A 26,286-nucleotide genomic window follows, 5' to 3' on the forward strand; every position below is an offset into this window, starting at 1 on the left:
GATGTAAACGAAGTCAGGGCTCCAGCTGCTGAGAGAATATAAGATGCAGGCATCCCCTCTACTTTAATACTGGGGTGCTGATTTTCTAATCTCAGCGCGCCCTCTGCTGGGTAATGAGGCTCCCTACAGAAGGGGAGGGAAGAGACTAAGACCTGGATTTCACTGGGGAGAGAAGGGAAGGCCGCAGGCAGGAGGCTCTTCTGGGCACCCAAGTGAAGTGGAATCAAGCGAAGATCAAGAAGTAGACAGGTATTTATTTTATTGAGTAACAATGGCACCATAGTGTTTATTACTGGTGGCGGTTGGTTGAGGGGCAAGAAAGTGCTCTTAGGGGATCCCACTAGGGCCTTCACCCCACTACTTCAGCCAGAAGTCACAGGAATTAGAGTCAAGGTCCAACTCCACACTCTGTAAGTTGACCAGCACATATTCATCATCAAGCCCACCTCCCCTTTGGACCAGCCGCTGATGCCTGGGCCCTTCCTCCTCTTGGAGATGGGGGTAGGGGGAGGAACAGGGTCAAGCCTCAAGAAACAGAAGTAGCCAAGGTCAGGATTCTGCTGAATGTCTAACAAGGTCAATGGAACAAAAAAATCCCCTGCTTAAGACTACACTCAGAGCTTAGTTGCCCTTGAGGGTGTCCTAGTTACACCCACTCAGATACCTGTGGAGTTTAAGCACCATTCCCACAGCTGTGTCCCTCTGTAAGAGGGTGCAGTGGGGCTTTTAAAGGGGAATGCTTACTCTGCCTTCATGGCTGTTTGATTGGGGGAGGGGGTTGGGATTGTAGGCTTCGATCTGAGATTATGACATCAGAGTGGACCAAGAACTCCCAGGATTGTGCTTAAAGATGCCCACACTGCAGTGTTGGGGAGTCAGGAAGATGTCAAGAGCAGTACAGGATACTGACACTCCTTTGTTCTAGTAGAGAAGAGGGGAGGAAATGGCCTATTCCAGGAAGAGATAAGCCCCCTGCCTTCCTTATCCTGACATGTCCTCCTCTGCCAGCCCAGTTCCTGCGTCAGCTTCAGAACCCAGGAAGCAGACAGCTGAAGGATTCAGCCCAGTTTGGCCTACTAGTATCCCTGTCTCTGTCCTGAAATCCTGAGGCTCCTCCTGTATCCAGAAGGGGCAAGAACTCATCAGAAATGAGTTGGCTGGTGGAACTGTTTGGGCAAGAAAGTCCTGTAGCCTAGCTGGCTGGCAGGTGGCAAGAGGCCAAGAAGGGAAGCCAGACATGAGGACATCCCAGGACATCATGTACACACTCATACTACATATGTACATCCATAGACACACTAGTGTGGGAGAAAAGGGATTATGTGGATTATGTGACCCTGCTCTTTGAAATCAGAGGAGAGAAAAGGCTTATGGGGTCACCTCTCCTAGCCTAACAGGTTGCTGATCTCAACGGCTACTCCCCCACCAAGCCCCCTGCCCAGTATCACTCAGATAGGCAAGTGGCAGGGACGGCAAGGCTCCACTGAAGCAGCAGCCCAAGGAGGTTAGGGAGGGGGCCAGGGGCTAGCCCTCCCTCAAAGCCCCTTGTTGTAATAAACCACTTCGATGCTGGGGTTCTGCTCACGGATCTGAGCTCTCAGCTCTGGCTCCAGCCTGCTCACACGTATGGAGCTGCAACAGAACAGCGCAGGCAGGCTGAGTGTCCCCCTGAGCCACCTCCACCTCAGGCTAAGGGATCACCACCACTCCTCCCAGGCCACAGAGTCTTCTTCTTTGACTGCCAGAAGTCCTGGATCACTGTCATTTCCCCACCACCAGATTAAGTTAAGCGTCTGCCAGGCCTCCTCTGGGAACTCACTGGAGGAACCTAAGATTAGCTGCTTCCTGAGATGGGGAAACCTGTCTGGAGCCCCCAGCCAAGCCAGGGGGCAGCACTTACCTTTTCTGGGGGAAGAGGGCACAGCACAGGGGGGTGGCAAATACCAGGCTGGGGGAGAGAAGAGTGTTGGAAAGGTTTGTGAAGCTCTGATCTAAGGGTGTTCCCTCCCTGCACCCCACCCCACCTCTGGAGACAGCCCCTAGGGGTGGAGACTGATTAAAGCCAACGCTGACATTAGGTTCTGACTGAGGAAAGAGCCTCCAGAACAGTGACCCAGAGCTCCACAGCCAGTGACATAATCAGTAATTAAATGTGCAGGCAACTCCAGCATAGTCCCAAAAGGTATATTTCCATGGTTTCCATGGAGAAGGAAGACTAGAATCCCTTCGACTAAATTCTTGATCTTCAAGGACCAAGATCACCCCAACATATACAGTATGCCCAACACGTGTCCATAACCCCTACCAGCTGCAAGTATGAATGAATGGTGTATATAAACAACTTAAAAGCAATATTACCCACCCACAACCACCGTGGAAAGGACACTCCCACACACCCTAGCTAACCAACTCCCTGCGCACTTACCAGAAGCCCACCAGTCCCACTTGCAGGGGAGCCCCCAACCAGGGGCGGCGCTGTGGGGAGACAGAGACATTGGAATAGTGTGTGTCCCGTGCCCCCCTCACCTCTACACATTCACCTACCAGGGCTCTATCCCAACAGCCTTGCCTTTGAGCCTCATACATGGCCCTATTCTTTCTCCCAATCCCACAACAGGGTTGGGACCTCAAAATCACCACCCTCCACTCCAGTCAGGCCTGTTTACAGACACCCTCCTGAGTGTCCCACCACCCATTCTCACCTCAGAATTGCTTCCCACACTTCCTCCAGAAGCTGCTTTCTTCCAGAAGCCCCCTCTAGCCCTCTACTTCCTCCCTCCCATCACAGTGCATGAATCTGGCCCTTTCCAAACACATCTCCTGCTCTGCACCCCCTTCTCAATTAACTTTAGCCACAGAGACCACCATTCTGTTCCTCTAAGGTTCACGGTTGGTACTCAACAAACATTTGCAAATAAATGATTCAATGAATGAGCCAAAGCCTGGATTCCTATGCCTTACTATCTGTCCTGTCATGCATGTGTGAGCCTGTGTGTGTGTGTGAATGTTGTTTGCAGGCAAGGCATGAGCATGATACCAAGCATGACTGTAACAGTCCATCCCTATCAGCCTGGTCAGAGGCTTCTGGAGTGACACCAACTTCCTTCAGGACAGAAACCTTTTCTTTCCTTCCCTCATCTTCTGCACCCTCAGTGTTCCTTCATTTCAGCCCAATTCATTCTTGCTGAATGAATGAAGGTGGAGGGGGTGGGGCAAACATGTAGGAAGCCTTAGACTTAGGTCAGGCTGGAGAGGGAGTTAGGGACTGGTCACTTCTGCCCTCAGTCACCACCACTTCCAGGACATGAGAGGTGAGAGACCTACCTTCAGGAAGTCTTTCTTCTCCAGGGTGTCCATGATCACGGGGGGAATGGCTGAGGGGAGAGCAGAGCAGGGAGGGAGGGAGTCACTGGAGAGAAAGTCAGGACACTAAAGAAGAGGGGATCCCTTTTCCCAGCTCTTCCCACTCTCCCCCAGAGTCTTCTAGCTCCCAGAGTTCTCAAAACCCCCAGACAATGACACTCCCTTCTCTTAGAGCCTCCTGTGCCCCACCAAGCCACCCCTGCCTCACCCATGGCAGGAATCGCCATGCAGATCCTTGATATCACCACCTGGAAGATTCCTTGCTTGGCTGCAGACACCGAGTGGCCAAGCCTCTGACCCTCTTCATTGGTCACCGGGATGCCCACCTGCAGCTCCCTGAGAAGGGTGGTTGTCAGATCACACCTGCAATGCCTTCACAGGCAGCTAGTCCCTGGGGTCCCCTCAGACAGCCTAGATTCAGAGGCTGGTTCTCCCACCCCAGGATCCCAGCATCAGTCTGAGACATGGCCTAGCAGCTCACGTGGCTGGCTGGGAGGCCTACATGCTCACTGAGTGTGCACACGCCAGGAGCCGGGGCAACTCACCTCTGCCTCATCAGGGGGATGTTAATGCAGTTGGCAGCTGCCACAGCTGCAAAGGGTACAAATCTGCCAACCAGTGGGGGCAGGTGCTGGGGGAGGAGAGATGTCATTTAGTGGCCCTAAGGGCCATGGGGTGGTGAGGAACTCTGAGGAGATATATGGAGAGCCTGTAGGTTGCGATGGAGGAGCAACAGGGAAGAAGGAAGCAGATAAAGGGTGAGTTGGGGGCAGTGGAATGGGAAGGCATTTACCTTGGTGAGGGATTTGAGTCCCAGGGCCGTGGCCACAGCCCCGGTGGTGGCACTCACATAAGCTGTTCCCAGCTGCCTGTGGGAGGAAGAGCCAGGACACAAGGGGAAAGGTGAATAGTCCAGCATGTGGTTCTTTCCTTCAGGGACATGCCAACTCTTCAATGTATGAGGCATGGGAGGATGGCCTCATGGCAGGGGAACGTCTCCTCTGCTCCAGTGCAGTCTTGTCTGGAAGCCCCAGTCCCTCCCCTGGAAGAGAAGTGGGTCCCCCCAAAGCACACATACAAAGACCCCATGCCCTCAGCCAGGCCAGGAAAGTGAGGGGGGCGGGCTGAGAAGAGAGCACTGAGCCATGGGCTGCCTGGCCCTCGGGGAACAGGAGCTAATAGGGGAGAGCAAAGGAGGGAAGGGAGAGAAGTTCCTGGGAATGAGCTCTCACCCAACAGTGATGGGAGCATCACCACTGCGATTGGAGTAGTTAACGATGGCATTGAAGGACTGATTCACCCACTGCCAGAACACCACGGTTGGGGTCTTCCTGAGGGAACAAAGACACTTCTATCGCGTCCCTCCCCAGTAATAAAGCCCCAAAGATTATCCCCAAACCCTCAGGACGGGCCCTGTTGATGATCTTAGAACTTGCTCTGGTGACCCCTGCATGACCTTCCCTACACAAACACATCCATTGTCTCTGGAGCTGAGTCCTGAAGAATGGAAGGGATTCTAACACAGGCTCTCACCTACCCACTGGCCCAAAGAGGAAGTGCCCAGTCATCAAGTTACGCTCTAGCTTGGACAGAGCACCCAGGGAGGAGATACACAGGATAGGACCTGCCTGTAGAAGGTGAGCATGCAGCCAGTGATGGTCATGTTCATGGGCACCTGGGCTGACATGCGGCCAATCAGGACCACCTTCTCCCCTGTGTCCGGATGGAAGGCAGAGTCGTACACATACTTGGCCCTCCACAGCTGGTCCTCGGTGAGCCCTGGCATCACCACGCCGGCCCTGCAGAGGTTGGCAAGGAGCAGACAGGCAATTCTAGGAGGCAGATCCGCCCCTCCCACGCCCTGCCCACCCAGCTCAGGGTAAGTCTGGGCAGAGGACCAAGCACGTTGGCCTCCAATCTCAGGATAAAAGAGCTCCTTGTCTCTGGGGAAGAAGCAAATCTTCCCAGAAAGTTGGGAGGCGAGTTTGTTTCCCTTCAAGCCACAGGGAGAGAGATGCCCTTCTATTTCTGCCAAAACACTAAGTCATGGGTAGTGGTTGTTTCCAATCGATCAAAAATGGCTAGAGGTGTTGCAAGGGTTTTTCCTCCTGGAGACAAGGGGGCTGCCCTCCCACCTCCTTGGGACCCAACTTTGAGCCTCTCTGTCCTTGCAGAGGGTGGCCCAGCAGTGGGACAGATTCCTATAGAGTGTTTGTGAAGCACAGAACAGCCCCCTACCCATAAATATCAACACCAACTCCTCAACCCAAACAGCCTGAAATCCCCTGGGATACAGTTCTGTGCCCCAGTTGTCTGTGGTTCCAACAGACAGGGCCAGACAGTTAGGGGGTGGAGGAGTGGAACAGGGTCACACTCAAGTGAGGGGAAACAGGTGCAAAAGTACTGTATTAATGGTAAGGAATGAGACCCTGGGGCAGATGGGGTCCGCAGTCACCTGTAGTTCTGCACGATGTTCCGGGAAGCTTCCAGCTGTGCCCCAGAAAGCAGAAGATTTCGGGGATCAGTCACAGTGAAGAAGTGCCGGGCTCTGCCCAGGAAAGTGCTTTGGTCCCACCGAGGTTCCTGGATATTGATATCTAAGGGCAACTCACCCATTTCCTGCAGGGCAGGGACCAGAGTAAGAGGACTCCAAGTAGGGGATCCAAAGGCTCCACATGGGGGAGACTTTAGTGGCCCTACCCTGGTCCCTGGGCCTATTATTGCCAATCCCTTCTAGAGCTCAAGGTGACTCCAGATAGGTAAGCAAGGGGTGGGGGGAGAGGAGGAGCTGTTTTCTAGGCAATGTCCCAGCCCAGGGACCTGCAGCCACTGGAGGAGGGGACAGGGGAAAACAGAGCCAGGGAAATAGACATCCTTGCCCTCTGGCCTGATGCAGCTTTTCACGAATGAGCATTTACACGTGTGTGGTTGATGCATGAGAAGCAACTAATCCCATACAGCTACTCGTGTGCTCTGATGCATAAAAACACTGATTATATGCATTACACATCTATGTTCATGCCAGCTTTAGGCCCCAGCTGCCCTAAGACCTACATACAAACCCTCAAGGCTGTTTGGGAAGATGGCATAGGCCATCCTACACTCCAGGCCCTGATTGGAGGAGACCAAGGGCTCGTTGACCACTCCAGGGCTTATTTATTCCAGATTTATTCAAACAGGGGATGCTGATGCCAGCCAGCCAGGTGTGCTTGTGGGCACAAGTCCCCTCTCCAGACCCATATTCCTCAACCCACACTGAATGGTCCAAGGCTCTCCTTGTTCTCCAGCTGGGAAGGGCTGGCAAAGACACCCATCCACCTATTCCTGAGCCACTTGCCTCTCAAGGAGCAGGCTTCAGTAAATGACCCCTCCACTCAGCACAGAGAGAAAGCCTGAAGCAGCCATCTGGCCATGTTGGGCAAAATCCTACAGAATGACTAATCCTCTCCAACCACACTTCCTCCCTCACAGGCAGACACACCCTCCTCTCTCTCCACACACTCACATTCACATACCCACACACAAAGACATCATTATACATGCCCTACACATACATACAAACGGGGTGGACACACCCTGCATACACTGGCACACAAAGACTGTTACTTGCACGCACACACACACACACACACACACACACACACATTAGCTGTAGACACTTGAAGTTGTGACCACACAGAGCCCCACCCTGGCCTTCCCTCCCCAACCAACCTTCCCTCGTGCCCCATGGACCTCCCTAAAGCAGCGGATACTGAATCCCACAGGACAGGGAGCACACTTCAAAGGCAGCATCCTTCTCCGACTCGCAGCCCTCAACCCCCTACTCCCCAGACTCCCAACCCCGCCTGGCACAACGAGCACTCACGCTTTCCTGGGCTACCGGGCTCCCAGCCTCTGCAGCTCTCAGACCCGCCTTCCTCTCCGCGAGTCGCCCCCGCCCTCACACCCATCACGCGTAACGTCACGCTTGACGCTCACCAGCTTTAGGGGCGGGGGCTCCCTCCGTGCATCCGCCTGACGTGGCCAGGGATTGGCAGAACCTAGGGGCGATGGGTGTTATTAGGGGCGACGCCCCTAGCCCGGGCCACGGAGACCTGGCCCTACTCTGCCTCAGAGCCAATCCAGGCTTAGGATCAGTTCAAGCCGCGTCTGCAGAGGGAGTGAGGAGGGGAGGGGCCGCGGGTGCTGCCCCATTTGCTTGCAGTCCCTTGGCTGGCCTCGGGAGGCACAGGGCATCTGCCGCAAGGAATCTAGGTACCCAAGGCGAAGGCTTGCAGCGATCTGGGCTAAGACAGGCGGCGTGGAGGGGCCATCCTCTGATGGTGCGCACTGAGGGACTCGGGTTACTTGTTTACTTGATGGCTGCCTTGGCAGTGGCTTCTGCCTACTTGGTCCCCTGGGTTCCTTACCCCGGTTCCCCCAAGCTTCTCTCGCGGCACCTCGGCATTTGCACCCCTTCACAATCTGATTTTGCCCTTCTGTGTCCCCAGGCCATTCCTCCCCACCCCCAGTCCCTTCCTTACCCCTCTCTGTAACCTCTAGCTCCACTGAGTCCCCAGTTCCCTTACGCCCCCAATCCCTACTCCTGCATCACAGACTCTAGCCCCAGTCCCTGCCCTGGATGTGAAGGGGCAGAAGGCTCAAGGTATCTCTGTCTGCATCAAATAAGTGGATCAAAAAGACTCTTCCTCCTCCTAGTGTCCTGAGACCAGCTGCCTACCTTGTGTCCGTCCCAGAACTGATTGGCCAGAGAGACACTTTCTGACATGAGAGGATGCATGTGAAGAAAGCCCGGCTTAGCCTCCTCCCCGCCCCGCCCCAACTCTCAGTCACCATACAGAGCATGCGTGCCGCACACCCAGGCGCCAGCCCACGCTCCTGCACACCGTGGGCGCTCTTCCTGCTCTGCCCAGGTGGCATTCCCTCACTGAGGCCTCAGAGGTGACCGTAGAGGACTGGCGATTCCATGAGCCCTGGAGGCCTGGAGAAGACGCTTTTTCGGGCTCCCCTGCACTGAACCGGTAACGGGAGAGGGGCGAGCTGAGACCCAAGCCCTAAGTTCGCGGGGCGGGTTGGGACATCGGAACTCGAATTGGATCTGGTAGAGCTCAGCGGCCCCAGCCCAGGTTACGAACGCCTGTCCCAGGCACCAAAGGAGGTGGTAGGGGAGTAACTGGCAGCCCTCCCAGCCAATGGGAGCCCGGGCTGCGCAGGCCAGCCCCATTCCTGCAGCCTCCGCGGGGGCGTGGGCGGGGATCCCCTTGCTGCGACTGTTGCTCGCGCCCGTGCGCTGGCGATACCGGCGGCGGCCGGACACGCGAGCAGGTGAGGGGACCCAGGAGGACAGAGCCGGGGGTAGGGTGCTGCGTTCTGGGTCCTGGAGCTGCTCTTGGGGTCTTGGTCCAGGTTTTTCGTCGGATGTTGTGGAGCTCTCGCCGGCAGGTCCTTCCCCCAAGGCTGGAAGAGGTTCACACACCTCTTTAGACGGAAGGGGAGAGGGAACGGAGAGGAGGGCAGCCTGGGACCTGGGGATCTCTGGGGGCCAGGGAATCTTTGAGGCCCTTGGCCGCAGCTGTCTCAGGTTCTGAGTCCCCTCGAGGCCTGAACCCCTGGGGCTGGCCTTCTACCCACAGACACAAGAGAGGTGGTACAGTGAACTGTCCTGGCCCAAATTTGTGTCACACTGCTTGAAGCCCTAGGACATGAAATAATCCCATCTCCACTCTGTCAACCTCTACTGAAGACTGGGGACCTACCGGAGTAGATGACTCAGCTGACAGCAGAAACTAACTAGGGATGAAAGAGAGGTTCCCACCTGCCTGCTTGTATAAATGGCTCCAAAAGTCCATGATGGTGCCTGAACTGGGCAGTTCTCTGGCCTGGGGTAGGAGAGGAGAGGGGCCAAGGCATGGGAGGCAGACTGCTCAAACCAGAGGGAAGGGTGGAAGTTCTGGGGGGCAGCAGGGGCAGCATTCACACCCGTTCCCCAATGCCTGCTCTCCCTGCGCAGGTCTGGAGCACACACCCCTGAGAAGCAGCGGAGGTGGGGGGCTCCCGGTCCCTGAGAACCCTGTCTGCACAGAATGTTGATGGAGCTGGGGGCATGCGGGGCCCTCCTCTCAAGGGATAGCAGGTTCCTTCTGGACCTATAGGGCGCCGCCCCAGTCTAGCCACCATGGCGCATGGTTTCGCAGTAGGCTTCGACCCACTGGGACTCGGAGACCTGAGCTCCGGCTCTCTGAGCTCCCTCTCCTCCCGAGGCCACCTGGGCAGCGAGTCGGGCTCGGCAACGCGATACCTGCTGAGGAAGCAACAGCGGCTGCTGAATGGGCCCCGCCGCGGAATTCGAGCCTCATCGCCCATGGGCCGCGTCATCCTCATCAACTCCCCCATCGAAGGTGAGGGCGGGGCCCCGCCACTGGGCTGGGGACTGCGGATGGGGGTAGGGGACAGCCAGCACTAAGGAGGAGGAGGCAGAGCCAATATGGGTGAGGGAGCTCAAGAGATGCGAGTCTTCGGGATGTGGGAGGAGATGGCCTCTGGTAATCCCTAGACTCTCCCTCATCTTCTCTTCTCTCATCTTCAGGCCAGTCCTTTAGGGTCCAGGATTGTGGAGAGGTCAGAGGTGGGATATCCTGGCCTGGAGGCAGGGAAGGGGTGTGTGGTATGCTGGCCCTCAAGTGAGCAAGAGGAGGCATTGAAATGGGCCCTCCCTCTGACGGACTCTTCCTTTCTCCAAACCCATTTGTGTGTGACTTTGGGGGGTTTGGGGGTTGGGGCAGGATGGAGAAGGACATTCTTCATCAACCAGCCCATTGTGTACCCAGCTCTGTGCTGGGCTGTGAGGAGTCAGTGCCCAGCTGGGTAGAGAGAATTAGACTTCAGGAGCAGAGGATGGAAAGAGAAGTAGAGTGGAAGATGTTCCAAAGAGAAGGAGAAGAGGGTCGAGGGTCGGGAGGAAGCCTCAGGTCTGGGCTCTGGAGTAGGGAGACACCTAATCTTATATAGTTGCTTAATGACCTTTCATTTCACACCTATTCTATACCAGCCCTCATTAGGTCCTGTGGGGGACCTACAGAGAAATAAGGCTCAATTTTCACCTTCCAGAAATTTACAGTGTAGCAGGGCTTAGAGACAGAGCAATAAAAGCAGCTGGTGGTGGGGTGGATAGATCACAGACAAAGGTTTAAAGTGGAAAGCGTGGAGCATGGTGACAACCTGGCTGCAGTGACAGATGTGAGGCGACAAAAAGCTGGTGATCAAGGCAGGACCTTGAATGCCAGCAGGGAGTGGGGGCCGCCTCAGCCTGGGCTTTCTGCAGGCAGGCCAGATAAATATCTCCAGCTCCCCTCCTCTGTCTCAGCCAGCAGAGCTCCCCTGGCTGGATCCCAGATTGAACTTTTCACACCCTGCTCCTCCCCTCTGACCCAGCTGGGTACCTCTGTTCCCCTACCCAGGCCCCAGGGCAGGGGTGGAGCCTGTTGGTCAGGGAGCAGGCTTTCCTGCCCCAGTGGCCCAGCACGCTCACCCCCATCTTCCACCACATTTGGCCTCACCCTCAGGTGAGCAACAGGGTGCTTCTGACAGTCACCATTGCCATTCTGGTCATGGAGCAGAAATTCCCAGACTAAAAGCTAGGAGACAGGGAGGGCTGGGGCACTGCAGCACTGCCCTTGTAAATCCCATTGTATTAAAAGAACTAGGCCATACCTCCCCCTCACGCACCCACTTACACCACGCCCAGCTACAGTTATGATGCAGGGGCTCTGTACTGTCCCTCTAAAGATCCTCTTCCAGAAGTTCCTGAGTGCTCTCTCCCTCTGCCTCCCTCAGTGCCCCAGAGCAGCCAGGGAGTAGCATTCCCTAGCAATGGAAGGACTGGGGCGTTGCTCTGACCAGCTGGCCCCTAGCCTGTCTGGGCTGGGAGCCTCTGAGCTTAGAACTGTCCCCTCTGCCTGAGCACAAACATCTCCCAACTCACCACAGCCTGGAGCCCCTTCCCCATGTTGTTGTTTAAACCATTCCAGAGGCCTAAAGTAACTGATAACGGAGAAACAGTGGGAAGCGGGACACTGCTCATCGCCCACAAAAATTCCCACCAGCTCCTCAGACTCAGTGGATCCCAGAGAAGCGGCATTATCTTTAATCCCAACCAGCCATCTCTCCTCACTCTCCCAGCTCACTCATTTATTCATTATTCTGCTTATTATTTCATTTATTGTAAAAAGACTTAGCAAATATCAAGCACCGTGCAACACACTGGGGATACATCTGTGGAAAAGAATGACTAACTCCCTACCGTGATTGAGCTTACAGTCTGGTGAAAGGAGAGAGAGAATAAATAATACACAAATAAACAACTAATGAGAAAGGATGGCAAGAATCTTGAGGGTACTAATTTGGATGATATGATAGAGTAGTGGTCCTCAGACTTCAGAATACATCAGAATTGCCTGTCAAAAGACAGATTGCTGGGCCCTACACCCAGAGTGTCTGATTTAATGGGTCTGCAGTAAAACCCCCAAATTCACATTTTTAATAAGTTTCTAGGTGCTCCCGATGCTGCTGGTCTGGAGAGCTCGCTTTGAGAACTGTCTAACAGAGACGATCTGGAAGGAGGGGGAAGAGACTCTTATGTAGGGTTGTCTAGGAAGGCTTCTCTGAGAAGCGGTGTCTGAGCCAGGAGGAACTGGGAACAGGCGCGGTCTGGGCAAGAGCATCGCAAGCAGAGGGAACACTGTAAGGGCTGACCTGTGAGAGGAACAGGAGGGAGGTCATGAGGCCGGGGAGGCCGACCAGAGGTGACGGTAGAGAGGCGGGCAGAGGGAAGCCCAGGGAGGGCCCTTACTGGGCATGGTAGGAATGTGGAGTTCCTTCTAGAAGCAGGGACAGGCACTGAAGTTTTTAACCATAGGAAAGGCATGATCTAGTATGAAAGCTGACTCTGTGTAGAGAGTGGATTAAAGGAGGCAGGAGTGGAAGCAGAAAGATAGTGAAGAGGCTGCTGAGTGCCTAAAGGGATGTCTGGTGGCCGGGCTACAGCAGTGGAGGTAGAGACTGTTCCATCCTCAGAGACCCCAAGCTCCTAGGCTCAAAACCCCAGATTTGACATCTCTCTGGCCCAGGGCCCTAGGGAGGCCCCAGGGAGGGACTGAGGAGAAAGAGGGCTGGAGGGTGGGAGAGCAAAAGATTCCTTGGCTGGGCTGAGAAGGTCCTGAGACCTGTGCGGATAGAATCAGCTGGCTATGGGCTCAAAATCACTCAGAAAGGACTCAGAAGCTACCTGCCTCCCCACTCATTTAGGGTCCTGGGTGCCCGTGCTCAGCAACCTAGCCTTTGCAGGCCCCAAATTGAGGAGCCCAGGGGTCCTCTGAGCCCAGAATGGGCAGGGGAGTCATGCCTATGTCCCCACCCCGACAGCCAACAGTGACGAAAGCGACATCATCCACGCAGTCCGAGTGGAGAAGAGTCCAGCCGGGAGGCTGGGGTTCAGTGTGCGGGGAGGCTCTGAGCACGGCCTGGGCATCTTCGTCAGCAAAGTGGAGGAGGGGAGCAGTGCAGGTGAGCAGGGCCCCCAGGGGTGAGGTTCTGGCTCAGGATGTGACCCCTAGCTCAGTGGAGTGCAGAGATGCTGTTGTCAGGGGTGGGAGGAAAGGACCCTCAGCTTTGGACGGCCTGATCTAATGGGGTGATAGAAGGTCCCTAGTCTGATGGAGAATATTCAGACCCTACCTGAGAATCCCAATCTCATGGAAGAAGTTTCACCTCAGGGAGCCCCGTCTGATGGGGGAGGCTCAGCCTCAAACTGGGGGACTTCTCCCACGTCAGACACCTCCCTCCTCTGATGCAGAGCGGGCTGGCCTGTGTGTAGGGGACAAGATCACGGAGGTGAACGGACTGAGCCTGGAGAGCACCACGATGGGCAGTGCCGTGAAGGTGCTGACGGGCAGCAGCCGCCTGCATATGATGGTGAGGCGCATGGGCCGTGTGCCGGGCATCAAATTCTCCAAGGAGAAGACCACGTGGTAAGCAGGCCTAGGCTCCCCCTCACCCTGCTCCCCACCCCCTGCTCCCCACCCCAGCACCACCACCCCGAGCCGTGGAGGGAGAGGCCAAGGGCACAGGTCTCAGCCCAGGGCCTGGCTATTATGGCTTCCGTTTCCCCAGCCCCTGGCACTGGAAACACAGGAGTCCCAAGGTCTGACCCTGAAATGAGAAAGGGCCGTGTCTTTCCCCTAGCCCTCCTCCCAACACCCTGCTATCCTAGACCCCAGTGGCCCTTCCCCTGTGCTGCTGCTGCAGCGATGAACCTGGGGATCGTACAGTGCCTGCCTCTCCCCAGGGGCTCGGGGAGGATTCCAAATGGGGCCTGGCGGTTGGAGCTGCTCAATAAAAGGAGATCTGCATGGTTTCCCTAATTTGATGAAATCTATGTCCCACTGAAGATCTCAGGCCTAAGTGTCCCCAGAGGCAGCCCCACCTGTTGTCTTGGCTCCTGGGAGGAGACGGGTGGGTGGCAGTGGATGGTGGCCCAGGCTGAGAGCCCTGTGCTGTTGTCCAGGGTGGATGTGGTCAATCGACGGCTGGTCGTGGAAAAGTGCAGCTCAACACTGTCCAACAGCAGCTCAGAGGATGGCGTGCAGCGCATCATCCACCTCTACACGACCTCTGACGACTTCTGCCTGGGCTTCAACATCCGTGGGGGCAAGGAGTTTGGCCTGGGCATCTATGTGTCCAAGTGAGGACTGGGGCAGAGTATGAAAATGGGTCGGGCTGGGCTGGGACCTGGGGATGGGTCAGCAAGTGAGTTCTGGCCAAAGACATGTCCGCATGACCTAGGTCAGCAGTGGGATGTGGACAGAGAGGCTGGGGTCACCAGGAGGAGAGTCAAGGAGTTTGACTGGGCATCCCCATATCCAGGTGAAGAGTCTGGAATGGGGTGAGGGAGGGCAGGCCAGGTGACCTATCAGACTGCCTCTTGTCTGACCCCAGGGTGGATCACGGTGGACTGGCCGAGGAGAACGGCATCAAGGTGGGGGACCAGGTCCTGGCGGCCAATGGTGTCAGGTTTGACGACATCAGCCACAGCCAGGCCGTAGAGGTGCTGAAGGGCCAAACACACATCATGTTGACCATCAAGGTGGGCAGGACTGTGGGAGACAGGGGGGAAGGCAGACTATAGGAAGGACTTCCCAGACCACCCTAGCACTTAATGTTGCCCATGGCTCTGCAACTTACGACTTTCTACAGCCATGTGAGAGGTAGGGCAGGCATTGTCCTCATCCCTATTTCACAGAAGAAGAAACTGAGGCTCAGAGACGCAACGTAACTCAGTAATCACAATCAATTACTCAGCTGGTCAGTAGTAAGACCTGGTTCCAGCCCTGCCCCCCAGATGCTCGGGCCATTGCCTCTTCATATGAGTGGTGGAGGTCTAGGGTTGAAAGAATGTCCCACTCAGAAGGGTGGGTTGAAAGCTGTGGCTTTGGACAGGACCTGGGTGGTGGGCATCCTCAGGGCACAGGGCAGGGAGAGCTGGGCTGGAGCCAGAGATTGGATTTCAGTGGAGGTGCCTGGATTCATTATTCATGTGGGTCTCACACTTGCCTAAGGATTGGGTCCTTCTCACCCTGGCTCCCAGAGTTGGTGATGTCTCACTCTTCCCTAGGGCCCAAATCTGGCCTCTGGCCCACTCTTCTCCCTCCTAAGTCTTCATCCATCTCACCCTTCAGTGCCTCCTCGCCATATCCCCAGCCTCTCCCACATCCCATTTCTCCCTTTCCTTTCTCTCAAATTATCCCAAGCACTCCTTCTCTCTCCCACTCTGCTCCCATTCATTCATTCAATATTTTTGAGTACCTACTACATAACGGCCACTATGCCAGGTACTGGAGCTATGACAGTGAACAAGACAGACAAGGTCTCTGCTACTGGAGGGAAAAAGACCAACTAGATGCATGCAGATTGTGACAACTGCTATAAGGAAATTAATAGAGGGGGAGGTGGGGTAATTTGGGAAGACCCTTTTAGCTCAGGTTTCAGGACCTTTTAGCTCTGAGGAAGTTCTACCTTAAGAGGGAGAAGGGGCTGGTCATGAGATGAAGGAAGAGAATCCAAGCAGAAGGAACAAGTGCAAAGGCCCTGAAGTGTAGAGGAACTTGGTACGTTCAGAAAGGAAGCAGCCCATGTGGCTAGACCCTGATGAACTCAGAGGAGAGTCATGGGGTTGAAAAGTTGACTCCTGTCCCATCATGCCACCGTTCTTACCCTCCCTTCTCACCCACTCCCCTGTGCCCTCCCGTGCCCATCCTCCTCAGGAGACTGGCCGGTATCCTGCCTACAAGGAGATGGTTTCTGAGTACTGTTGGCTGGATCGACGTAAGTAGCTGGGCCCTAAGTTTGGAGGGAAAGAGCTGAAGCCTCAGGGTGGGGCTGGGAGAGTAAGTGGGCAGGGCCACCAAGATCTCTTTGGGACTTTCACATGCCCAGAGCCACTTCTGAGCTCCCCTCTTGAGAAGTTGAAGGTTCCATTCCAGGCTCTCCTGGGGTCTGGAGTCCCAGGGCTGAATGGATGAGAACTGACTTGCTTAAAGTCTCTCAACAAGTCAGTGGCAGGACTGCTGAGCAGCTGGTTCCCTAGACCTTGTGATTCCAACATTGCTGCTGCCCAATGCTCCCCTCCTTCCAAGCCCATGGGTAGTCTGCAACCCTGGCAGGGCTCCAAAGCAACCCAGCCATACTCCTGAGATGCCCCTGCCTTCCCCACTGCCTGCAGTGAACAACGGGGTGCTTCAGCAGCTGTCCCCCGCCTCTGAGAGCAGCTCCAGCGTCTCCTCATTCGCCTCCAGTGCCCCCTACAGCTCTGCCGAGGGCTCAGGCTCCCTGCCCTTGGACCGCATGGATGTCTGCCTGGGGCCTGAGGGGCCAGGCAGCCAGGGTCCAGGCTGGGGGCGGGCAGACACAGCCATGCAGACCGAGCCCGACGTGGGGGGCCGTGTGGAGACCTGGTGCAGCGTGCGGCCCACAGTCATCCTCAGGGACACAGCCATCCGCTCTGACGGCCCCCTGCCTACCCGCCGCCTGAACTCTGCACACTCTGAGTCCCCCAAAACTGCTCTGCTACTGGCCCTCAGCCGACCCCGGCCCCCCATCACACGCTCACAGAGCCACCTGACCTTGTGGGGTACGTGGGGGACGGGTGGCTGCTGCTATCTCCAGAGCTCCAGGTCCAAAACCTGTCTTGCACCCTGTCCTGGGCCCAAACCTTCCTTTGCTCCAGGCTTTGCTCCAGCCCCAACCCCAGAATACAGTCAGACCCTGCACTGGGTTCCATTTTAAACTAGTCCTGAGACCCAAACCTACCCTCCATCCCAGTCCCAGCTCCAGTCAGCTCTGGGCCCCAAATCAGCCCCTAACGCAGACCCTCCATCCTGGAGTTCCCAGGCCTGTCTACACACATACTCCTTGCAGAGCTTGTAGCTGGGGCAGGAAGGGGTGGAAAGTTGGAAGAGGAACGTGGCCCCCCATCCTCATCCCTAACTCCCCACTCGGCTGCAGATCCTGTGTGCCCCCTATGCTCCCTTCTCTCTGCTTTCTCTCTGCCTGTCCCCACACCCCTGCCCCTCGTCCTTCCCTTTTGCCCACCCCTCCAGCCCCCCCGGGTGCTCCCTTGTGTCTGCAGAGGAGAAGAAGCAACGGAGGAAGGAGAAGTCGGGGTCCCCTGGGGATAAGGGGGCCCTGCAGCGCTCCAAGACCCTGATGAACCTCTTCTTCAAAGGAGGGTGGCAGGGGCGCCTGTCAGGGGATGGGCGCAGAGAGGCCTGGACGCTGGACAGCAGGAGCCCCACTAAGCCCCGCCCCCGCCTGGACCTGGAGAAAGGTAAGCCCTGGACCAGTCAGACCCGGAGGACAGAGGGAAAATCCACTTTGCATCCAGCAGCTCTGAGCTTAAATCCCACACTGCCTTTTACTAGCTGTGAGCCATCACTTCAGCCTGCAAGCCTCATGAGTAAAATGGGAGTAGTAATACCTACTTCTTTAGGAATAGTGAAGAATAAGTGAGCTAATGTATGTTAATCACTTAGTACATTATTTGACACAAAGAAGGTGCTCAGAAAATGTAGTGGTCCTTGTTATACTACCTTATCCTCCCATTTTACAGAGGGGAAAACTGATGAGTCACAGCACAGATGAAAATAACCTTGGGTCAGATCCCTGTGCTCTTGGTGCTGAGGGGAGGCAGGGCACTCCTTTCCTAGAGCATTTGGCTTCACCCTCCCTGGCCAGAGCTCCCCACAGGCCCCACCCAGTTCTAGAACCATCTTGAGCAAAGCCATTTCTAGATTAGGACTCAGGCAGAAGGGCCTAGGCAGGCTTCACTCATGTTGAGGCCTTCCTAAGGACCCTTACAGAGAGCCTCTCATCAGTCTGGTGAGGTTCAGAGACTGGACCAAAAGTGGGATGAGATGAGACTCCTGGGGTTACCTGGGACAGAAATTCAACTCAAACTAGCTTTAAAAGGCACTTCTTGGCTCAGGTACTGATTTAAGCTGGGTCTAAAGATTTAAATAATCTCATCAGACATCTGCCCCCTTCATCTTTTGGTTCCTCTTTTCCCTGGATTGTCTTCATTATTACTGGCTTTGCCACTTAGAGATAAGAAGACCACTGTTGCTTAGCAACCCAGGGGAAGGTGTGTCTCTTTTAATAGTTTCAGCTAAAGTCTCAAGCTCTCATTGGCGCAGCTGGGATCATGTGCACAACACATCACTTGTGATGTGGGAAAGAGAGTTGTTTTATCAGCCAGCTTAGATCACATATCCACCCTAGAGTACAGGGACTGAGAATTGGGGCGGGGGTGTCCCCAGGTGAAATCAGGGTGCTGTTTCCAGAAGGGTGAGTGAATGCTGGGTAGACAAAAACAACCAGAGGATGAGCTGGGCCTTGCCCCTCCCAGAGGTCTCAAGGTGACAGTCCCATCAGAGAAAATCCCTTCAAATCAGGACCGGCCAGCCCCCTCCCTAAACTCATCTCTCTTTCCACAGACCCCAGGGCCCTGCTCTCTTCTGGTTCTCCTCCCACCTCTCTGGCTACTCCTCTCTCTCCTTCAAAGGTTCCTCTTTTTCCCTTTGTCCCCGGAAGGTATGTGCTCCCCCAAGATTTGCCCTTGGGGTTCTTCCCTCTTTTATTTGCTCCTAAATGAACCTCCATAAGCAGAGCAAGACTGCACCCTCTCTTTATCCAAAACTTTCACTGACCCCCCATTGCCTATGAGCCAAGTCTCTGGCCTGAGCTTGGCCTTCAAGACCCTCCTCAATATCCTCGCCTTGTGCTTCCCAGTCTCATCACCTTCATTCCAGCCAGTGATCCAGCCAGTCCTGAGCCCCCTAACCCCTATTTTCAGACTGGGGACCAGGGCCTGCAGCTGAACCTCTTTCTTCTTCATAGCAGGGGGAGTGGGACCTGTGCAGAAGTTTGTCACCTGGAGACTGAGATGCGGTAAGTCCCTCTACCAAGGCCTGTAGAGGGCCTACAGTAGAGCTGCAGATGGGCTCCACATTGGGGGTAGTAGCTAAGGGGCTTTGAGCTAAATTCAGCTGGGGCCAAGCATGAGGAATCAGACAGATGGGGAGGTACATAATGGGGGCACCTGAAAGATTGGACTAAGCTTACTAGGAGAGATAGGGTAAGCAGGCAGATATTGGGGTTCATTTTTGAGGACTGGGAGCTTGAGTTGGGACTCCTAAAGACAGATTTTGGGGTGATGAGGGTGATGAGGGACAGAGCCTTACTAGAACTCCAGTGGGGAAGAGACTAGTATGACAGGTGCATGCTCAGAGCCTGCCAAGGGGGCGATGGGCGAGGACTCCATTAAGGAACAGACTGGGATAGGGGTCTGTGTTTGGGGGCTGGGGGACCTGGATTGGCACTCCAATCATGGGCAGATTGCGGTGGGATGCCATGGTGGGGAGCATCTGGACTAGGCTGGGGTTCCATCAGGGGCACCTGGGGGTCTGGCTCCACTGAGAGGAGCCACAGCCTCCTCTCTTGATGGCTCCTGGCTCCTTCATCATACCTCTTTGCTCCTGCCCTGCAGACCGGGAGAGGGGCCAGGCCCTGCTTTCTGCCAGGTCTGGGAGCCCCTCTAGCCAGCTTCCCAGTGTGGATGAGCGGGTACAAGCCTGGGAGAGCCGCCGGCCTCTGATTCAGGACCTGGCCCGAAGGCTGCTTACTGACGACGAGGTGCTGGCGGTCACCCGCCACTGTTCCCGGGTGAGCCTCCAGCCTACCCCCAGCCCGGGCACATGGTCACTCAGTCACCCAGTCCCTCATTCATTCAGGCCACTATCTGCTGACCAGTATCTGGGCTCAACGCTGTGAGGCCAGTTGTCAGTAAAAGCAGAAGTCACCCTGGTCACATCCACACTTGCTCATGCGAGCACGTGCGCACGTGCGCGCACACACACACACACTGAGCTCACAGCCAGGAAGGAGAGAGAGACAGCAACTAGAACCTAAACACCCATAGTGACAAGTCATGTGAAGTGCTGTGGAGAAAAGGAACATGAGAAGATAACCCAAGAGACACAAATTAGTTGGTGTGGTCTGGGAGGACCTCCCTGAGGAGGTGATATTTAAACTGAGGAGAGAAAGAGCCAGACAAGTAATGAGTCTGGGATGTGAGTCCCTGCAGTCACCTGCCCTGGTCTCTTCTAAACCCCAGCCTTCCCTAAGTCCATGCCAGGATTGGTATGTGCCCTCTAAAACCCAAAGAGCACATACCAATCCTGGGTCAGCCAACAGGCCCGGCCTCATGCCAGGCCCCCTCTTCCGTTCCCCAAGTAAGTAATCTTTTGTCACCCCACACACTCCAGGCCTCCCCTAACACCTTCACTGTTATTTGCTGTTCCCTTCCACTTCAGACAGAAGCAGAGGGCCTCAGTGTTGGGTAGAGGATAGATCTGAAGGCATTTTTTGCAGCCTGAATTTTCAGGAGGCTTCAGGAGACATAGGTCACCCCCTCCAGGAGGACTGGAAGGCCCTCTCCTATCCCTCTGTTTCAAGAATCCCCTGGAAGGTATCCTAAGATGAATTCCCTGTGATGCATGTGCGTCAGTGCACAAGTGAGCCTGTGTATAAGGACAAGAGGAAAAGTTTCAGGAAATCGTTTGTGGTTCCCCCACTCCCTCACCTTGGACAGGGTGCAGTTGTGTTTGTGTGACATGTTCATTTGTATATCCATGGGGTACTTGGGTTTGTGTTGCTTTAACTGTATGGTTGTATCTGTGTGTGTGTAACCTGGAGACTGAGGCGTAGTAATTCTTGCATCCTTTTACCAAGACCTGGTTCACAGCAAAGCTGCATATGGGGGTGCATGCTGAGGGGCCGCTAAAGGCCTTTAGTCTAAACTCAGTTAAGTGTCATGCCCAGCTCTGAGTGCTAAGTGGGGCAGTGTGTACCAGCCTCCATGAACCTGCGACTCTGGGATCTAGCCACTAGGTGGGGCTCTGCATCTGTTCCTCTGGCCAGCTCCTTTTCTCTCATCCTTCTGCTCCTCCCACCCTGCCCAAGCCATGCCCCACAGCATACCACCCAAACCTGACCCAAGCCCCACCCACACCAAGAGATCAGATCCTAAGGGTGGACCCTGGCTGGAAAGATTAGTAAAGCTCCCCTAGTGACTTGGATGTGTGGCCCTGAACCCCAGGCCTCCCCTCTCTTTCTGAGCCATCTCCCCACAGCTGCCAGACCAGGCATTATAAACCACTCTTCTGGTCACTCTCCAAGCCCCCTTTGCTGCCTCTTATGCTTATCCTCGTGTTCAAGGCCCTCCCTGCTTTGACTCCCCAACCAACTAACCTCTGCTTTTCCATGGTCACCACATCACATCATCATCTTCCCCTGGTGTAACATATAGCCTAGGTTTATAGAGATTACGAATCACACAACTGTAGGGGCACTACGCACGTTGTAGCCACAGCCCGCACAGCCTACATGGAGGCCTTTCATGTACCCCATAGTCAAGTTAAACTTCTAATGACCTGATATTCCACATCACCCTTGGAGCACTTTCCTTTCAGCTTTCATGCTGTTCCCTGCATTTATCCTCAAGAGTTAGTGTAAATGCCACCAGCGCCATGAAGCCTACTCTGATCTTCTCACCCTTCTCTGAGACTCCCTTTGCCCTATCACCAGTGGTTTGTAGTTTATTGGGCCATGTGGCTTTTTGTTGTTTTGCCCCCTCTGCCCAGAACAAGACCTGGCACTTAATAAATGCTGAACACAGGTTTATGGACACGAAGTGTGTACACATATGTGACTGGTTCTGTACAATTATGTGTATCTCTCTCTAGACAAAAGGGGGTGTGTTGTCCATATGTGTTTGTGTGAGTTCCTGTAACTTTGTGTGTGGTTTTGGGCCACACACAGTTTATATTATATTTATTTATAGATATTTATGAATGTCTCAGTCTGGCCACCAGGGTGTGCTGTTTCTCCGTGTCCATGCCCACCCACCCGGGATGCTTGGTGTGTGTCCCAGAATCAGTACTGTCTCCTTCACGGCACCAGGGGGCAGTGTGCTGTCCAAGTAGGGTGGTTCCCAGTGTTCAGTTTGCCAGTTTGTCGGTGGGGTGTGGCTGGTGGCATCCTGGCAGTGCCAGGCAGAAAGGCCTCCACCACCCTGGGAACGGACCGGAGAGACTTTCTATAGGGCCACCCCTTCCCCAAGGTCCCCATTGCAGACTTGAACAATGCCTAATTTGTGGGTCTGTGTGCAGACACAAGCTGGGACAGCCAGGCGCACGGCCTAGCATTTGGCTCAAATTCCTTCCTTCTGCCTGGGAGGTGGGGGCGGGGAGGAGAGTCCACTCCCTGCATATCCTTTTCCGGTACCAGAGCAGGCAAGGGCCAGATTTCTCAGGTTCCAATCCCTCTTCACACTTCCTTATCTGTGTGGCCTTGGGCAAAGTCCTTCTCTCTGAGCCTCAGTTCCCTCATCTATAAAATGGGGGTAATTGCTGTCATCTTTCAGGGTGTTAAATGAGAGACCACAGGTAAAAGGCCTAGAAAAAGGCCCACAGCTGTTGCTGTTGTTGCTGTTACAGCTCTGTTATTATTATTGAAAGCTTCTACCCAGTCACCAAGATAAGACCATCCTGAGGACAGCCTGGGTTGGGGAGAACCTTTCCTAAGCATGGGGGCCCCTCTGCACCCAGGCACTCCCCCTCACCCAGCTCTGGCAGTCCCCGCTCCTATCTGACCGGTGGTGCCTCTCTCCGCAGTACGTGCATGAGGGCGGTGTGGAGGACCTGGTGAGGCCCCTGCTGGCCATTCTGGACAGGCCTGCAAAGCTGCTGCTGCTGAGGGACATCAGGTGAGGAGGTCTTAGGGGTAGGAAGAAGACCCCTGATACCTCCCCCAACCTCCCCAGGGCTGAAGCCCCTCCAGGCAACTCCAGAAACCTCCAGAATCGAGCCCTGCCACCCTCTATCTCTTGCCCTCCCCCAGGAGTGTGGTGGCCCCCACGGACCTGGGCCGCTTCGACAGCATGGTGATGCCTGTGGAGCTGGAGGCTTTTGAGGCCCTCAAGAGCCGCACAGGTCAGCAGCCAGGCGGGGCTGTGGATCCTGAGCCCCAGGTGGGGAGGGGGTGGGGCCTGCCAGTGGGGAGGGGCAGAGATTGCCTGAGCCCCTTCAGCTGTGCCCATCAGGGAGCCTTGTCCCTGACCCGTTCTCTTCTCCAAGCAGTACGGCCTCCTGCCTTGCGACCAGCCCGCCAGGACACACCGCCTAAGCGTCACCTCATCACCCCTGTGCCTGGTCAGTCAGAGTCCCAGAGCCCTGGGAGGGGGCATGCCGCAGGGGGATTGGGGAAGGGAGGATGGGCCTTCCATCCCTGTCCCCACGTTGGGTGTCATGGCTTCAGAGGTATGTGTGGTTCCCTGAAGGAAAGCCCTCGTCTACCAGCACCATTTTTATCATGTCCACTCACCATCTGTACTATTATTTACTTAATAATTGGTTTTAAACCCACTCGCTTTTTAAATCTAGTCTCAGTAATCTCTGAGAAATTACCAGTTTGGTGTGGGAGTTATATTTTTTTCTTAGCCATGCTAAAATAAAACTGTAAATTTTACAATAGAGAGTATTAAAACACCACAGCGATAGAGCTGGGCAGCATCCCTCACGCCCTGAGCAGGCCCAGGCCCGGCCGCCCCACACCAGCTCCTGCCAGCCTGGGCCTGAGGGTGGACTGACCTTGGCCCTCTTCCCCAGACAGTCGTGGAGGCTTCTACCTGCTTCCTGCAAACGGCTTCTTGGAGGAGGAAGATGATGGGGAGCTGAGGGAGCGGCTGGGAGTCCTCCAGATCTCCCTGGGTGCCTCTGCCCCCCGCCACCCTCATAAAGGCGTCCCCCCTCTCCAAGATGTGCCAGTAAATGCTTTTGCCCCACACCGAAGCGCCTGCACACCCCCTCCCCAGCCACCCCCCATTGCTCCCCGGCCCCCGAGGCCTAACTGGCTGCTGACAGAACCCTTGACCCTCGAGGACCCTCAGCAGAACTGGAGCCAGGGCCCAAGCCAGAGCCGGAGCCGGAGCCGCAGCCGCAGCCGCAGCCGCAGCCGCAGCCGCAGCCAGGGCAGAGGCAAGTCCCCTGGACGCGGGCGTTCCCCATCCCCGGCGCCTGCCTCCACTCCCAGCATGGCCAATGGGCGCTGCCACAAGCCTCGGAAAACCAGGCCCCCTCTGCCACGACCTGTGGATGGGCATGTGGCCAAGGCAGGGGGCAGGCAAGGGCCCTCTGAGAATGGAACTGCGGGGACAGCCGAGAAGGCAGCCACGAAGGCCCCTAGTGGGGAGCTGAGGACCGTCACACTGTCCAAGATGAAACAGTCCTTGGGTGAGTCTGGGTGGAACTGGGCCTGGCAGAGGGCTCTTGGGTGTGGTGAGGTTGGTGGGCCTGATTTGGGGGTATAACTAGGGGACCTGGGACTAGGAAAAGAATCTGGGTGTTGAGGTATAGTGGGAAGGGTCTAGATTTGGGAAGTTTGGGATCTTGAGTAAGTTGAGGATTGGAGTAGTAATAGAATCTGGGGCTTTGGGAGAAATCAGGGGCCCTCTATTTGGGACTCTTGAGAGCTTTGGGTTTTAGAGGTGTGAACACTGCACTCTATCCCAGTGTTTCTCCCTCTTATTAGGCATCAGCATTTCTGGGGGCATTGAGTCCAAGGTGCAGCCCATGGTGAAGATAGAAAAGATCTTTCCTGGGGGCGCCGCCTTCCTCAGTGGGGCCCTTCAGGTGGGTAAAGGGCACCCGGGCCCACTTCCTAGGCCCAGAGCTGAATTCTGGCTGGGGGCAGGGCTGGAACATGCTCATCTTCCAGCCAGACATGTTTAGACCAGGTGGTGGGAGGAGGGTTGGGAGCAGGGGGTCAGGCCTGCAGGAGCAGCAAGCCTAGGGGAAAAATCTGTCCCCTCATGCCAGCCTGGGCCTGAGGGCAGTCTGTCCTGTTCCACCCCTAGCCCCAAGGGACAAAGGGCCATTGTCTGGGCCCCACCCTGCCCCCAACATCTCCAGGCACAAAAGTCCCATTGTCCATTCCTTCCACCCAGATAGGGAGGAGTGTCCTAGCTGGTGGAGGTGAGAGGTTGGCTGATGGGGTGGGGGTGACCTGAGGAGGGAGGACTGTGATTCTCCCACCCCCACCATCCCAGGCTGGTTTCGAGCTTGTGGCCGTGGATGGAGAGAGCCTGGAGCAGGTGACCCACCAGCGGGCAGTAGACACTATCCGCCGGGCTTACCGCAACAAGGCTCAGGAGCCCATGGAGCTTGTGGTCAGGGTCCCCAGGCCTGAGCCACTACCCTTACCCCCTGCCTCAAACCTCACTGATCAGCAGCTTCCTGCTGACCATTCCCCAGCACGCTGACCCCTTGATGGTACTCCAGTTGCCTCCCACTGGCTCCCAGAACCTCCCATTAATGCCCTTCCCACCCATACCCAGAGCCCTCCCACCGCCAGACTTCTCCAGCTGACCCCTAGCCCAGTCCTCTCCAGTCCTCCTGATTCTAATCCCAGACTCTTCCCAGCTATTCCTTAACTCTTCCCACTCACCCCAGAGAATCCTCCTGCCATCCTTTACTAACCTCCTCAGGACTCAGGAACCTCCCACTCCTGCTTGCCTTGCCTACTCCCCAAGCTCCACACTGGTGGCTCAGATCCCCTGCCCCCACCTTCCTCCCTCCCCAGTTGTCACTAAGGCTCTGCCCATTCCAGATAAACTTGGTGTCAAGGACAAGGTGCTACTGGGCAGCCTGTGACACCCACCCACTGCCCCTAACCTCCCAAGAAAGGAACAGTGTGGAGACACCCAAGGTCTGGAGCTTGAGATTGGTGTGCACTTTCTCCTGATTCCCCCAAGCAGTGAGGGACAGGGACTCTCAGATGGGGCCCTCAAGGGGTCACTGCACCCAACCCCAAGCCCCAAGCCCCAAGCAGCACAAGGGACAGTATGGGAGGCTTATCTAGTTTCTCAAACTCCAAGAGACCATTATGTTGTGGTCCACTAGGACCTCAGACTTTCTACTGGGTTTATCCTTCCCCCAACACCTTTTCTCCCCTTAAGATCTCTACGAGGGTTAGGGATATAGCCAGCAAATAAAGAGGGTGTGAAGGGTCACACAAGTTCCCATAATCTTGATCCAGCACATTCATCTTTTTTTAAAAACAAGATTTTTTAATTTTGTCTTTGGGTTTGTACAAGAAATTTACAATGTGAAAAATATACAAGTGAAAACGAGGCCATAAACCTGGGTGTGGGAAGGGGCCACTTGGTCACAAACACAAATAAACGAGACATTTCTGAGTTCTTCCTTTGGTCTGACTACAGCCTCCTCACCCCAGGAGAGAGGCTGCAGAGCTGGA

The 26,286-nt window shown here is 55.4% G+C and overlaps 2 protein-coding genes across 8 annotated transcripts; one reads left to right on the top strand and one right to left on the bottom strand.

The window, feature by feature from the left end:
• Window positions 1-234: 234 nt before the first annotated feature.
• On the bottom strand, window positions 235-8,129 carry SFXN3 (sideroflexin 3). 3 transcript variants are annotated; one of them, XM_074373759.1, is made up of 12 exons: window positions 8,084-8,129; window positions 7,342-7,403; window positions 5,819-5,982; window positions 4,988-5,162; window positions 4,596-4,690; window positions 4,157-4,232; window positions 3,909-3,994; window positions 3,572-3,699; window positions 3,325-3,374; window positions 2,426-2,475; window positions 1,901-1,948; window positions 235-1,632 (listed from the first exon to the last, which is right to left on the bottom strand). In XM_074373759.1, exons 3-12 carry the CDS (start codon window positions 5,977-5,979, stop codon window positions 1,536-1,538), a joined length of 966 nt encoding a protein of 321 aa, XP_074229860.1. In that variant the 5' UTR covers window positions 5,980-5,982; window positions 7,342-7,403; window positions 8,084-8,129; the 3' UTR covers window positions 235-1,535. The 3 variants fall into 3 exon arrangements, with proteins under 3 accessions (XP_074229860.1, XP_074229858.1, XP_074229859.1); XM_074373757.1 differs by lacking the exon at window positions 8,084-8,129 and having other exon boundaries at window positions 7,229-7,357; XM_074373758.1 differs by lacking the exons at window positions 7,342-7,403; window positions 8,084-8,129 and adding an exon at window positions 7,229-7,299 and having other exon boundaries at window positions 5,819-5,853.
• PDZD7 (PDZ domain containing 7) lies at window positions 8,110-26,231 on the top strand. 5 transcript variants are annotated; one of them, XM_074373746.1, is made up of 18 exons: window positions 8,116-8,384; window positions 9,374-9,761; window positions 12,784-12,924; window positions 13,214-13,388; window positions 13,925-14,101; window positions 14,356-14,503; window positions 15,681-15,741; window positions 16,139-16,546; window positions 17,045-17,242; window positions 18,811-18,861; window positions 19,460-19,635; window positions 22,647-22,738; window positions 22,873-22,964; window positions 23,112-23,183; window positions 23,640-23,797; window positions 23,912-24,263; window positions 24,562-24,662; window positions 25,079-26,231. In XM_074373746.1, exons 2-18 carry the CDS (start codon window positions 9,539-9,541, stop codon window positions 25,289-25,291), a joined length of 2,838 nt encoding a protein of 945 aa, XP_074229847.1. In that variant the 5' UTR covers window positions 8,116-8,384; window positions 9,374-9,538; the 3' UTR covers window positions 25,292-26,231. The 5 variants fall into 5 exon arrangements, 3 of the variants coding, with proteins under 3 accessions (XP_074229848.1, XP_074229847.1, XP_074229846.1); XM_074373745.1 differs by having other exon boundaries at window positions 8,117-8,384; window positions 23,640-24,263; XR_012510162.1 differs by lacking the exons at window positions 24,562-24,662; window positions 25,079-26,231 and having other exon boundaries at window positions 8,115-8,384; window positions 23,644-23,797; window positions 23,912-24,048.
• Window positions 26,232-26,286: the final 55 nt, after the last annotated feature.

This window comes from Camelus bactrianus, chromosome 11 (assembly GCF_048773025.1).
Source record: "Camelus bactrianus isolate YW-2024 breed Bactrian camel chromosome 11, ASM4877302v1, whole genome shotgun sequence".
NCBI lineage: Eukaryota > Metazoa > Chordata > Mammalia > Artiodactyla > Camelidae > Camelus > Camelus bactrianus.

What these genes read in the sequence shown, in the direction of transcription:
- SFXN3 (XM_074373759.1), bottom strand. Translation starts at nt 5,979, where the DNA reads ATGGGTGAGTTGCCCTTAGATATCAATATCCAGGAACCTCGGTGGGAC. An exon ending in GACTCAAATCCCTCACCAAG is followed by an intron (nt 3,995 to 4,156) that starts GTAAATGCCTTC and finishes CTCCTCCCCCAG; the next exon opens with CACCTGCCCCCACTGGTTGG. An exon ending in GTGGGACTGGTGGGCTTCTG is followed by an intron (nt 1,949 to 2,425) that starts GTAAGTGCGCAG and finishes TCTCTCCCCCAG; the next exon opens with CCTGGTATTTGCCACCCCCC.
- PDZD7 (XM_074373745.1), top strand. Translation starts at nt 9,539, where the DNA reads ATGGCGCATGGTTTCGCAGTAGGCTTCGACCCACTGGGACTCGGAGAC. An exon ending in CATCAACTCCCCCATCGAAG is followed by an intron (nt 9,762 to 12,783) that starts GTGAGGGCGGGG and finishes CCACCCCGACAG; the next exon opens with CCAACAGTGACGAAAGCGAC. An exon ending in ACATCATGTTGACCATCAAG is followed by an intron (nt 14,504 to 15,680) that starts GTGGGCAGGACT and finishes CATCCTCCTCAG; the next exon opens with GAGACTGGCCGGTATCCTGC.